The sequence below is a fragment of the Cervus elaphus genome, chromosome 21 (genome assembly GCF_910594005.1).
Source record: "Cervus elaphus chromosome 21, mCerEla1.1, whole genome shotgun sequence".
NCBI classification, from domain to species: Eukaryota; Metazoa; Chordata; class Mammalia; order Artiodactyla; family Cervidae; genus Cervus; species Cervus elaphus.
Genome location: NC_057835.1, coordinates 28,607,814 through 28,622,504, shown reverse-complemented (window position 1 = coordinate 28,622,504; position 14,691 = coordinate 28,607,814). Strand labels below are relative to the sequence as shown.

General features: G+C 39.5%; 1 protein-coding gene across 3 annotated transcripts in view; it reads left to right on the top strand.

Moving 5' to 3' along the window:
- The window catches only part of TOX (thymocyte selection associated high mobility group box), a 307,028-nt gene that overhangs the window by 268,437 nt on the left and 23,900 nt on the right, over positions 1-14,691 (top strand). For all 3 annotated transcript variants that reach the window (XM_043880202.1, XM_043880201.1, XM_043880204.1), the window contains exon 6: positions 10,002-10,082. In XM_043880202.1, coding sequence (XP_043736137.1) covers positions 10,002-10,082 — 81 coding nt within the window. The remainder of the gene's footprint in view (positions 1-10,001; positions 10,083-14,691) is intronic.

Here is a 14,691-nt window from a genome sequence, read left to right as displayed (position 1 = left end):
TCACTTATCCATTCAACAAAGATTTATTGAGTGTTTACTGTGTGCCCCAGGCAATTCTAGACACTGAGGGGAGAGCAGAGAATAAGACAGGTCCCATTCGTTGATTGATTTGTCTAAGACTACACACCATGACTAGAACTTATCATTCAACCTGCAGTTCTTTTCTAACCAATTTTTAAAAACAATTATAGCTATAATGGTAAAACCAACTGCTAACAAAACATTAGCTAAACCTACTCTTCCAATTCTCTCCAACCCCCCTTTACTGCAAGTGAAAGCTGTCCTGTCCAGTCTGAAATCTCTACACATTATGTCCTTTTCAAGATTGCCAGTCACAGCAAAGGACTTCATAGAAAAGCACAGGCCTTCCTTGTGGAGCTCTGCTGCAAGAGTCATCTCCGAGGATGGAAAACATACCACAGAAATGTTCTCTGTGTGTGAGATTAAAATGCCCAACTCACAAATAGAGTGGTTGACATTGTATCTTGTGATTCCACTGAAAACCTAATATAGTTTTTTGAGACTTCAGAGCGGGTTTCTATCCTAACTTGGATTAGTTTGCTCTCACACTCCCAAAGCCAAAGTGTGGTTCCCCACTGATGTTGGAGATTCACAGGGGGTTTCTACGCAGGGGCTTATTCATGGGTTGAGAAACAGTGCACCTCCACCAGGAAGTCCAGGCCCACCCCTGTGCTGCTCTGCCCGTGGTCCAGGCACCAGGATGTACCTCTCTCCCTGCTCAGACAGCCCCTGTGTGTATTCTTGGGTAGGGGCCAGGCCACAGTGCTGTAAACTCTTGCTTTGTGAGATAGAACTTCCCAGAGGAGACATCCAGAAGGTGATTGCCTTCCCTAGTGACTGTGATGGCAGCTTGTAATCAGAGGATATTAGTGATCCCTTCTGCAACCTGGCAGCGAGCTGGGGGTGCTGCTCCAAGGCTCACATGCGCTTCTTTGGTTTTATGTCAAGAAATTTTAGTTGCCAGTGCTACCACCGATCTGACTCCTTTTGTCTGTTTTTCTAACCCTAGATACCTTTTCCTAATTACTTCCCAGATTAACTAGAGGAACTTAAATGGGGGAGGTCTACGTAGCTCTTTCCTAGCCCATGATCAAATCCTTTACATTATCAATTCAAGGTCAGTGCCTGTACCCATGTTTCTAGTGGAAAAGAATAATGTTCTTATGATGAAGACTGGGTAGTTCCTCATGGCAACAAATATAAAGCTTCAGGATTTCCCCACTAACTCTATTATAATACAGTCTTTTATTTTTATTATACCAAGAGGGGAACACTGAGATAATCCACATTTTTGATCTGACCAGGTAAGGTCTTTACAGACCCAAAGAATACAAGAGTCACTATTCTCCAGTGTCATGCTAAAAAGAGAAATGACTCCCATTCTGTCTTTCAAACTCAGCTCTGAGCCTTTCTAATGGAAGTAGAATCACAATTATGACATAATACTTAAGGCTTTTTAATTGTATATTGTGATAACAAAACACTTTCCTCTTTCTCTTTTGTTTCCAATTTAATAAGTGACTTGTAATGAGTCTGTCTTTGGGTTCTCTCTTAATAGAAATAGTTGGGGGGTTGAAGAATATGTTTTATAAATAAAAGATGAGATTATATAATAGCAGACCCTATTTGGGGGCTTCCCAGGTGGCCCTAATGGTAGAGAAACCACCTGCCAATGCAGGAGACCTAAGAGATGCAATGTCAATCCCTGGGTTGGGAAGCTCCCCTGGAGGAGAAAATGGGAACCCACTCCAGTATTCTTGCCTGGAGCACCCCATGGACAGAGGAGCCTGGCGGACCATAGTCCGAAGGGGTGGCGAAGAGCTGGACACGACTGAGGCAACTTAGCGCAGCACAGACCCTGTTTAGTCACTGAGTGTTATAAAGCGACTCCATAGTCAAAGTGCATTGTTTAAAAAACTGTCCTAAGATTACTTAGGGAGATGTATTAATAGAAATAACTTTTTCTCTTACAGAGAAGTTAGTATCTTAACACTCGAGCACCATTACCAAAACAAGGTACTGGGATCAGTTTGAATCACTTGAGATAGTTTGTCCCCACGCCTTATGTTCCTTTGACTTGACAGGGGTTCAGCATAGCTTATCCTTTCCTCTAAAAAGATGATCTTGCTTAATAAAGATAGTGAAACTGCAGAGTATGCCAAGAAGGGTGGTTTTTGCCATATACGGGTGCAAGTCCGTCCCAGGGACAAGGAGGGAGGGGGTTCGGTGAGTGGGAGCAGATGCCTCGCTTACAGAAGGGACGTACTGCATCAGCTGGGCCTGCCGTGTGCCACGCGGCAGCCCCTCTCTGACAGTTTGCCGGAATTGCCCGCAAAGCGCACATGGCCCCCTAGAATGCACGTTTTGGGCATCAAGAGAATTTCAGCAAAATATCCATAAGTGTTATTATGGTGTATTACCACCTGTTCTTCCCCTTTATGTTGACTCATGGTGCCAACGTAATATCTCTGTTTCAAACTTAATTTAATTGTATTTTACTCCCATTTAATATTTCAATTGGAGAGCACACATACTGCTATGTATTTTGAAAGGAATGTTACTGGAGCCAGTTCGAGGCAGACCATTAAACTTCAAAATTTAGGACAAATGTGCATATTGCAGAACAGCCCCCACGTGCTGCTGCTGGCTTTGTGCAGGCAGCTGGTTCAAGGAGAAGGCTAGGATTTCATGCACCACCATTGTTCAGAAATCCCGTTGTCATAATAGCCCACAATTATGAACAGCTCCAAATATAAACACAAACTGGGGGAAATGGGCAAAATTATTGATGACTTATTAGGGGCTCAGAAAATTACAATATTTAAGGAAAAACAGCTATTAGTGAGATTACAATTGAATGTTTTCTTGCCAGCCAGAGGGAACAGGACTAATGGGGCTGCTGTGTATGTGTGTGTCACATGCTTCCTCTTTGTGGAGTCTAGGCGGGGCTAAGAAGCCACTGCAGATGGGCAGGTCTTTATTTTCAGAAGCCCCGGAAAGGGAGAAATTATATGTACTTTGATTTCTGAAAGAATCTCTCAAAGAAGAGAAATCAGAAGCAAGCTGAAAGAAGTGATAAAAATCCTCCAGGAACACAAAACCTCCCTTATGAGTTGTTCCTACCAAAGCCACTGAACAAACTTCACATATCAGAGATCTCTCCATTGATTGATGGGCTCAATCTGGAAGGGGAGCGGGTTTGTGTTTGGGATTCCAACGGAAGGTTTTAAATGCTAATGAATCCTACGACAGTGGAGAGCCTGGTTCAGAGACATAGTAAGTCGTTTCCAAAAGGCACCAGATGGAGAAAGGGAAATAAAACAAAAGTGTTAGGGTGATGTTGGTCTTTGCTACTTATCTTTCATTGACTGGAACCTACAGAGAAAGAAAAATAATAACGTAACAAGATCATGCCCTTTGTATGAGACTCCTTGGAGTTTGAGCAACCCTCAGCATCTTTGTTTATGAAGGTCCAGCTGAATTTCCTGTATTTCCCCGTTATTTTGAATTCTGTGATTCTGGTCATCAAAGTCAAACCCCACTAAATTAAAGAGTCCATCCAGCTTTAAAGCAGAAGGGATCGGTCCAAAGAGCTATAAAGCATTCTTGGTTCCTTTTTAGCTGTGGAAAGTCAGCTCCTAAGTGGGAAAGGAAAGTCACCTTAAATCAGAACCAGATGTAAATTACTAAATGAACCTTAAGTTCCTAATTGGAGACACAGTTGGGCTGTAATACATTTAGCAAATTACAAACAAAATGTTCTTGTTTACATTACATTAAATGGCTTTAAAGCTTCAGCCAAAGAGCTAAATAAACACGCTGTTAGGCTAAAAATGGAGTGGAGGGCCCCTGTTCAGGGTTTGGTGTATTCAGGAGAAACCACAGCCCACGGTGCCCAGAGAGCATATTTTTGTAAATGCTGCCCTGTCGTGGGAGAAGAGAGCAGGTTTACCTCGAGATCCAGAGCCTAATGAGCAGATACCACTTGCAGGGAAACTGTTTGAATATTGTAACATATGCCTTCTTTCAGGATGCATAATTCATATCCAAGGATATTAGCCATAGCAGTTCAGCTCAATAGCAGCACCTCATTATTTCATCCCTCAGTATTTATTCCTATGTTTGACGCCTCATGAAATTACTGTTAATGTGTTTATATAAGGGCAGGTCTGACACAAGTGGGAAGAATGTAATTTCCTGCTCATTCTTTCCTGCTGCTGTGTCCTCTTCCCCTGGTAGAAGTGGCAAGTGTAAATAGTTAATTTGCTTCAATTATGAGCCTGTCCTGCTAAATTAGAAGCAGCAGGGATATGAAGAGCCAGAATTATACTTACGAGGCAGCTGACAAATCCTCTGAGCCCGCAGAATCAAATCATTTACTCCTCATTGGTGCTCAAATACCCACTACAGAAGTGCTGCCGGGGCCTTCCCCCAGCCCTGCCCCGTATCTTATGATAAAATGTGGGTTTTATGTCAACAATACTTAAGGTTAACTAAAATCCTGTTTTACCGTAGCATTCACACACGTGTTTATCTTGGCCAGTTCCTTATAAACATTATGTGTTTTCTCCAATTTTTTTTTAATGCTAGGTGTAAAAGATATATAAAACAATTGTTCACTTAAAAACTGTAGAAGGTAATAAGGCAAGTTTATATTAATATTCATAAAAGCTTGAAACAGCAGTTGGAAATATTATACCCAATGGTGAACATATTTTATTTCTAAATCACAGGTATATATACCTATAATTAATTGGTACATAAATGGGGTTGTGGCACACCTTCCTGGGTATACATACACAGAGTACACGTGGAAATACTCCATGCTGATACACAGAGAGAGCAGACATTTCACTTGAACGGTTCCATGATGTCAGCAGGGAGAGAATTTGAACATAACACTCGCTCAAGTCCGTTGGGCTTTGTGTATTATTGGTAAACATGTTTCAGGAGGGCAGGTTACCTCTTTGTATACCAAGTCCTCTGTCGCCACTGATGCCCACTCTCATTTAGAAGATGCAATTTGGTGTTTTACCGTGAGTACCACACCCATGCTGACTCACAGAGGAGAAACCTGAGACCAGGGATTATACACTCTATCACAGGTATTTCCTGAGCACCTTTTATGTGCCAAACTCTGCCCCGCCTAAAAGGGCTGCCCTGTGGTTGGGGGTCTGATTGAGGCATCCAAGGGAGATCTCATGCAACCAGAAGGAGCTGTTGCATAAACAGAGATAAATCTCAGATACCAGACCAGTTTGATTAGATATATGTGTGTATATATATATATATATGCCTGACACAAAAAATGCACACAATAGAAGCATATTTTAATACTTTTTTTGGTTTTGTAGCTTCTGTTCCTCACACCATGCAGGCACATAATAGATACTCACTATATTGTTAAGTATAATTGAACATTACACTCTCATCCTCATTTAATAAACTGACATATATTTTGCAGCTGTATTTTCAGATGAAGAGCTTGCTTCTGATCCCTACCATTCCAGAAACAGGTTACCCCATTATTGTGTAGATGATGTGTTTGCATTTGATGGATCCCAAAAAGAATCGATAGCAAAATTTTTGTCATGTTGTATAATGTTTTCAGTTCTCTGAATACCACTTTATAAAGTTCTCTGAGTTCTGGAATGCTTAAGAAAACGCTGAGCAAGTTACACAAATGGAAATGTAACTGCATTTAAGGACTAAGTTCTGTGTAAACACAGATGCACTTGCTCTAACTGTCCTAAATAATAATAGCATTCAAAGATGCTGCAAACGTTAATTTCTCAAGTACTGTATATTACAGGGAAATGAGATTAAATTATTATTTCTTACATAACCATGTTTCTAAGCATTTTCTATAAATATGAAATTATACTGGGGAAAAACTGCATTTGAAGTTAACCAAAAAGAAAAGTGCCTTTAGTTTTATAGTGTTTGAATAAAATCCAGAATTAGAAGAACTGTGTTTTTTCTTATTATTACTGCAAAGAGTTGAAATAAACTATAACTAGAGATTAACTAAGGACCAGAGTCAAAAAGAAGGAAGGAAGAAGGAATTAAATGGTATTTGTAAGATTTTACTTTTCTATATAAGTTAGATGGATTGTTTGGGGAAGGAGCAGAAAGTGAAAAAAGCAAAATGACAGGTTATATTAGAATGTTTTCTGTTTGAGTGCATCCGTAGTCACTGATACTGAACTGCTGATTTTAGTTAGAGATTATTCGCTTATAAAAATGTGTATACATTCTGGAATGTAGTGCAACTAAAAAAATGATTCATAGAATCACTAGGTTACATGAACAGAATTTGGATTCTCTAGAACTGCCATTTGAGGTCTGTTTTAGTTTAGCCATTATATGTTTTAACTTAACCGCTGAGATGCAATCCTTAGATAGGGTATGGTAGCTTTCTTAGAATAACAAACCATAGCAACTAACTAAGTTAGGACAGGATGAATTCAAAAGTGTTTGGATGAGCTGGGGAAAATGATAAATGATGTATTATGATTTTTAAATCCTCATCTGGCCAACTTTGCACTTTATTTCAAACAGCTGTAGACCATTTGGAAGCCATTTTGTAGTTCAGCTGAGTACTAATATTTACTGTGTGAATCACATTTCTTTAAAATATTTGTCTTTCCCTGAGAAAGAGAGAGAGAGACCATTTCTTTCCCAAACTTAACTTTGATGTAAATCGGACCCATCCCCTAGGTTAGAAGGTTTGATCATTGCAGTGGACTGCTCATTGCAAATGCAGTCAGTGTCATCTCCAGTCTCTGCAAGTGAAAGACTTTTCTCCATCCATAAATAGAGCTTTGAAACGTTTTTGTGGAACTTTTTACTAAAGATTTTTAATTATCTGTTCTAAAGGAAGAATTTCAGTATGTGGAATTCGTACATGTTTTTTATCATTCTGATATATTTGAGGTCCTTCTTCAGACATCTCCATCAAATATAGGATTCAGAAAACATCCTTTTGCAATTTTAGAGGGTAGCTTCACAAGGACATACAGGGTGAATAAGATTTGAGCCATTAGCTAGTTCTTAAAGGTGGAGGTTCTAAATTACTGTACGGGAAGCCACCTCAGATTTTAATTCTGATCCAGGGTACCCCACTTTAGACACAATTACAGAAACATACCTCCTGAAATCAGCACCCTTTGAATTCTCCCTCTGAAGATCTGCAGCTATTCAGAGAAAAGCAGACCCATCAAGCCATGTAATGTGACGTGATGAGTGTCCTCTTTCCTAAAGTGGTATTTAGGCACGTGTAGGATGATCCCGCATAGCCGGTCATCAATAGCCGATAGGGAGCCATCTGGAGGAAACCAGGTGCTCTGAATGCTAGTCAGGAATCCCGTAACGACATCGATCTCCCCTGAAACCAGGGGGCATACATCCAGCCTGAAACACGCAGAGTTGCCACCTTTCTCCTGTGGTTGTTAATAAACAAATTTCAGGAAAGTTAACACCTTGCGGGATGTTAACCACTAGGAGCCCCACTGTAGTAACACTGCTGTTTTTTCAATAGAAACGGAAGGCAAGAAGGATGATAGATGTTACAGTCAGTCCATCTGAACACTGTCTTACCTGTGCTACTTAGAAAATGAGGCTTCAGGCAATGCTGTGGACCCACGTGTGTAATATTTGCCTTTGGAAGCTAAATGAACGCTAGTTAGCTGCCCAAGGAGGTCACCTAGAGTAACATATGAATAAAAAACATGATAGAAATGCTTCAAGTTTACAAAAGTGTACTACCATCAAAGATATTTTTGCTAAATATTTGCTTCAAAGTCCTGAATGGGATTTCTGTCTGTGTGGGGGTAAAACCCTCTGGAAACCGTTCTAAGGTATTAAAAGTAAATGTAAACATTGTCAGTTTAAGGTCATTAATAATAAAAAATATGTCTTGGGGAAGAGATTGGAAGGAGAACTACAAACAGAAATCTGTCTTTGAAGAAAGAAATAAATCAATCAAAAAGGAAGAGGGCTCCGTGTTTCTCATTCTGACTGAACCAAAGCATATGATATACATGAATCATACTGTTCAAAGACATTTGCTGGAATTTAGTGTTTATTTGTTTTCATATATGGGTGTCTAAAAAAGAATCTGAATTTGACTTCCAATAATTAGCTCAGTAAATTAAAATTTTTCCTGTAATTGAATTAATTTTCCTGTAATTGATTAATTGGCTTCTTACTAAAAAATTTCTTTTAAATTTCTTTAGTTCCATATATTGTAAAGATGACACAGTGGTTGTGTGATACTATTGTATGAATTCATAATTGGCCTTATTATAGTTACCTTTATTATAATATACCAAAATGCCAAATATGAAAGACTAGGCTGAAGCACTCCCTAAGGGAGAACAATTAGCACATTCATTTCATAGGGTCCTTTATAATTCTGTTGACAAGGTTACTCATTTGTTTACTTTAAGTAAAATGTTCTGCTTTAATTAAAATATTTATGAGTAGGTAATATCTCTCACACCTTAAATTTCACAGTCAGGGACTGGTCTCAGCAAACCACCTTCCACATCAGAAACCATAAATTGACTTCTCCCGACTTTGGTAGATATTTGGTCTTTACACACAATTTATATTTAATACTTGACTAATTCTAAAGCCACTTTCCACGCTGGCCTGTGTCTGGTTTTGAGCTCAGCATTACAAAGTAGTAGCCACGCCTCATTCCTTGCTATAAAATTCAAGATGTGGGAAATTTAAAATAGTCGTATCGATGAAAATGCATCCAACGGTGAAAAATATTTTGTTCTTCGGGGCTGATTTCAAAAGATCAACAAAAGCAGGCTCTAAAGCCTTGAAAGAATTACCTTAATGTTAGCAGACGAAATGTATTCACTTTGCTTATCTTTCATTTTCGACTCTAATAACTTTTTTTTCTGTTAGCTTAGCGATGTGACCTTTAGCCTACCAGCAAGTTGTTTTTCAGTGTTTTTGCTCAATTTAGGATGATTTTACTTGTATTTGCAAGATCATTTCCTATGAAAAATGAAAAGCTGCTGTAAATTGAAACTCAATTCAGAGCATTTTTACCTTTTCTTATTGCGGCATCCACACATCTATACCATCCATTGTGTTTTTTTGTGTTTTCTGGAAAGGGCACGACCAGAGCAGGCTACACGTCACGGCACACGTGCAGTCCTCAGCCATTCAGGGTCCCCAGCCCACTCCCAAATGTGACTTTGACTGCCATCACTGATTGCTGAGTCTTTGAAAATAGAACTTCAAGGCACAAAACTTTAAAATAGTGATGAACCTGCAAATTCCATAACTGTTTCTTTGATTAGCGTGTTGAACTTTATCGATCATCTTTGAATTCTGTCCTTGTTTTTATATTTAGCAAGGAGATATATGTCAGGATTTGGGTGTACTGTAGCATTATCTGCCTCTTATATAAGTACAAATGGCTTCTTTACTCACATGTGATTCCCTGAGAACTTCCTGCCATAGTGTCTTTCACGGATTCTTTACCAGCTGAGCTACGAGGGAAGCTCTATATATGTCAGGATTTGAGTGCACTATAACATTATTTAGCAAGGAGATATATGTCAGGATTTGGGTGTACTGTAGCATTATCTGCCCCTTATATAGGTATGAATGGCTTCTTTACTCATATGTGGTTCCCTGGGAACCTCCAGCCATAGTATCTTTCCAAACCAACTGCCTCCACTGTCAGACTAACCCAGATATATCTCTTCATATGCTTTATGCAAAATGGGAAATTTTACTATTGTTAATCTTTTTATTATCTAATCTCTTGCCATACTTCTTAAAAACTTGCTTCAGTAAGAAAACACTATCTTTGGGGAGATACGTATTATTGTCTTCTGTCTGTGTGTGAGTGTATGTGTGTGTGTGTGAACACATGCAGTTATCATTCTGCATTGTACTTCTCTGGAAACAAAAGCAGATGCGCTTTCTAATTTAAGACTCTGTTGTTGCAGGTCTATAAAAAGAAAACAGAGGCTGCGAAGAAGGAGTACCTGAAGCAACTAGCAGCATACAGAGCCAGCCTGGTGTCCAAGGTAACGTTCAACTGTGTGGTCTTGGGACGGGTTATGGCCATCTCGTCTCAGATCATGATGGTCATTTGAAAGCACAAAAGATTACTTCAGCATTTCTGCACACTCTCCTTTGCTGAAAAAGTAAATCCTAAGCAAAGTTGTATGTTATGGAAATATTTGTTCATATCTAGAGGACCATAACAACATCCTTTGGGCCTTTTGTATAATATTGCCTGCCTGTGGATTACTTGTTTTGTGGGTTAGTTGCAGCACATTCTTAATCCTGAGCCAACTTTCTGTTTCACCACATTTCACTCTTTAAATGTCTTCCACCCCCAGCACCCCGACCCCATCCCATTGGTCTTTGCTGAGGAGATGGCAACTGTCTTTAATTGTAGCCTCATTACAACATCATTAGGATGTACACCTGCCAAAAGAAGCAAGCAGATGGGGGGAAGATGCATCATTTCATTTGAAAATGAAAGCACCCCTTACAATTATTTTATGCTTTGGAATATCTCAAATATGAGCCCTTGCTATAATAAAAACTCAGGAGTTAACTCTGTTTGGTATTGGGTTATTAAATCTATATTTCCCTGTATAGATTTCTCAGGGAGTAGTCTCAGAGGCTACTGAGGCTGAGGCTGTGAAGACTGGACACTGTGTCATCATAAGTCCAGATGTAGCTGGTATTTGGCTCAGCATCGGGTGAGGCTCTGGACTTTAGTCCATTCACCCATGAAAAATACTGTTTCTTTTATCCACAAATACCCACTCCCCTCCAACAACTCTAAAGTAATTATGTAAGTTAGTTTTCCTTGGGGAATATGTATATGGAATATATGATGTGCAGAAGAAAAAGGAGCACAAAATACAAATGCATAAGAAATTTCAGCTCTGTTGGCCTCACGCAGCCTGTTCCACTTCTAAAGTATGACATTGTGGGAAAACTGAATATTATTATTTAACCTTAAAATTCCTACCTTATCTGTATTATCTCACTATGGATCTTACACTTTCTAATTTTTCTCTTTTCTAAGCTGTTTGTATTTTCTGCTGATACCATTACACATTTCTGTATAATTATAAAATTCATAGCATGTATGTAAAATTATAGCAGAAAAACAAGGTGCAAAATACTATTTGTTGTTGTTCAGTCACTCAGTTGTGTCTGACTTTGTGACCCCATGAACTGCAGCACACCAGGCCTCCTGTCCTTCATTATCTCCTGAAGTTTGCTCAAACTCATGCCCATTGAATCACTGATGCTATCTAATCATCCATTGTCCCCTTCTCCTCATGCCCTCAGTCTTTCCCAGCATTAGGGTCTTTTTCAGCGAGTCAGCTCTTCGCATCAGGTGATCAAAGTACTGGAGTTTCAGCTTCAACATCAGTCCTCCTAATGAATATTTAGGGTTTGATTGGTCCGATACTACTAGGTTGGTATAAAAATAATTGCAGTTTTGGACCATGAATTTTAAATTATCATAACTAGGCTCAAACACATCTGTGTTAATCAAAATAGGAACCATTACCATCAACACATTTTTGCCAAAGAGAAATAAGTTTATTTTTTCCTGTAGCATAAAAATGCATGTTTCGGGATTCAGAAAACTCTTGGAATGCATTTTCTGCCTCCTGCTGGTTGTGGAAGTTGTTTTCCCGACAAAAAGTTGTTGAGGTGCCTGAAGAAGTGGTAGTCGTGAGAAGTCAGGGGAATACGGCAGATGATGCAAAACGTCATAGCCCAATTCATTCGACTTTTGAAGCATTGGTTGTGCAATGTGTAGTCAGGCATTGTCATAGAGAAGAATTGGGTCCATTCTGTTAACCAATACCTGCTGCAGGTGTTGCCATTTTCAGTGCATCTCATTGACTTGCTGAGCATACTTCTCAGCTATAATGATTTTCTCAGGATTCAGAAAGCTGTAGTGGATCAGACTGGCAGCAGACCACCAGTGACCATGACCTTCTTTTGGTGGAAGTTTGACTTTGGGAAGTGCTTTGGAGCATCTTCTCTGTCCAGCCACTGAGTTGGTCATCACCAACTGTCATATAAAATCCACTTTTTATTGCACATCACAATCCAATGGAGAAATTGTTCATTGGTTTTGCATAGAATAAGAGAATATTTCACTTCAAAACGATTTTTTTGGCTTGTGGTCAGCTCATGAGGCACCCACTTATTGAGCTTTTTTACCTGTCCAGTTTCTTTCGAATGCCAAATGACAATACAATGGTTGACATTTGAGTTCTTCAGCAACTTCTTATGTAGTTGTAACAGGATCAGCTTCGATGATCCTCTCAACTGGTTGTTGTCAACTTCCAGTAGCAGGCCACTGTGGTGTTCATCTTCAAGACTCTCCTCTCCTTTGCAAAACTTCTTGAACCACCACTTCCCTATATGTTCATTAGCAGTTCCTGAGTCAAATGCATTGTTGATGTTGCTAGTTGTCTCCGCTGCTTTACAATCCATTTTGAACTCGAATGAAAAAACTACTTGAATTTGCTTTTTGTCTAACATCGTTTCTATAATCTAGAATAAATATAAAATAAACAGAAAGTAATAACTCATTAGCAAAAAAACATAAAGTGAGAAATGTGCATTAAAATAATGTATAACATAACCACATTTAATTAAGAATGTATTCCAATATCAAATGGCAAATTTCAACAGTACAAAACCTAAGTTACTTTTGCACCAAACTAACAAATCCATCCAACAATTGGGTTATATACTCATTTGGTATCATGCAGATTAATATACCCAAGATGTAAGTTCAGTTCAGTTCAGTTCAGCCACTCAGTTGTGTCTGACTCTTTGCAACCCCATGAACCGCAGCACGCCAGGCCTCCCTGTCCATCACCAACTGCCAGAGTTTACCTAAACTCATGTCCATTGAGTCGGTGATGTCATCCAACAATCTCATCCTCTGTCGTCCCCTTCTCCTCCTGCCCTCAATCTTTCCCAGCATCAGGGTCTTTTCAAATGAGTCAGCTCTCCACATGAGGTGGCCAAAGTATTGGAGTTTCAGTTTCAACATCAGTCCTTCCAATGAACACCCAGGGCTGATCTCCTTTAGGATGAACTGGTTGGATCTCCCTGCAGTCCAAGGGACTCTCAAGAGTCTTCTCCAACACCACAGTTCAAAAAGCATCAATTTTTCAGTGCTCAGCTTTCTTCACAGTCCAACTCTCACATCCATACATGAACACTGGAAAACCATACGGACCTTTGTTGGCAAAGTAATGTCGCTGCTTTTTAATTTGCTATCTAGGTTGGTCATAACTTTCCTTCCAAGGAGTAAGCGTCTTTTAATTTCATGGCTGCAGTCACCCTCTGCAGTGATTTTGGAGCCCAAAAAAATAAAGTCTGACACTGTTTCCACTGTCTCCCCATCTATTTCCCATGAAGTGATGGGACCAGATGCCATGATCTTAGTTTTCTGAATGTTAAGCTTTAAGCCAACTTTCTCACTCTCCTGTTTCACTTTCATCAAGAGGCTTTTTAGTTCCTCTTCACTTTCTGCCATAAGGGTGGTGTCATCTGCATATCTGAGGCTATTGATATTTCTCCCAGCAATCTTAATGTGCTGTCTAGGTTGGTCATAACTTTTCTTCCAAGGAGTAAGCGTCTTTTAGTTTCATGGCTGCAATCACCATCTGCAGTGATTTTGGAGCCCAGAAAAATAAAGTCTGACACTGTTTCCACTGTTTCCCCATCTATTTCCCATGAAGTGATGGGACCAGATGCCATGATCTTAGTTTTCTGAATGTTGAGCTTTAAGCCAACTTTTTCCCTCTCCTGTTTCACTTTCATCAAGAGGCTCTTTAGTTCTTCTTCACTCTCTGCCATAAGGGTGGTATCATCTGCATATCTGATACTTCTCCTAGAAATCTTGATTCCAGCTTGTGCTTCTTCCAGCCCAGCGTTTCTCATGATGTACTCTGCATAGAAGTTAAACAAGCAGGGTGACAATATACAGCCTTGACGTACTCCTTTTCCTATCTGGAACCAGTTTGTTGTTCCATGTCCAGTTCTAATTGTTGCTTCCTGACCTGCATACAGGTTTCTCAAGAGGCAGGTCAGGTGGTCTGGTATTCCCATCTCTTTCAGAATTTTCCACAGTTTATTGTGTTCCACACAGTCAAAGACTTTGGCATAGTCAATAAAGCAGAAATAGGTGTTTTTCTGGAACTCTCTTGCTTTTCCGATGATCCAGTGGATGTTGGCAATTTGATCTCTGGTTCCTCTGCCTTTTCGAAAACCAGCTTGAAAATCTGGAAGTTCATGGTTCACATATTGCTGAAGCCTGGCTTGGAGAATTTTGAGCATTACTTTATTAGCGTGTGAGATGAGTGCAACTGTGCGGTAGTTTGAGCATTCTTTGGCATTGCTTTTCTTATGTGAGGGGGCATATGAATTCTTGTTTCATCCAAGGTAAGTTTCTTCTTGAGCATTTTAAAGAGAAGTTTTAGTCAGGACATTTTACATACAAAAAAATCAATACATAAAGTCTTGGTCCCAATACAAAACACTCTGGTTAATATTATGCAGATTGCCAGAATGCTATAGGACTGACTAAGCCTTTACTTTCAAAACAAGAGTTCTCAGATTTGCTCTTAGCTG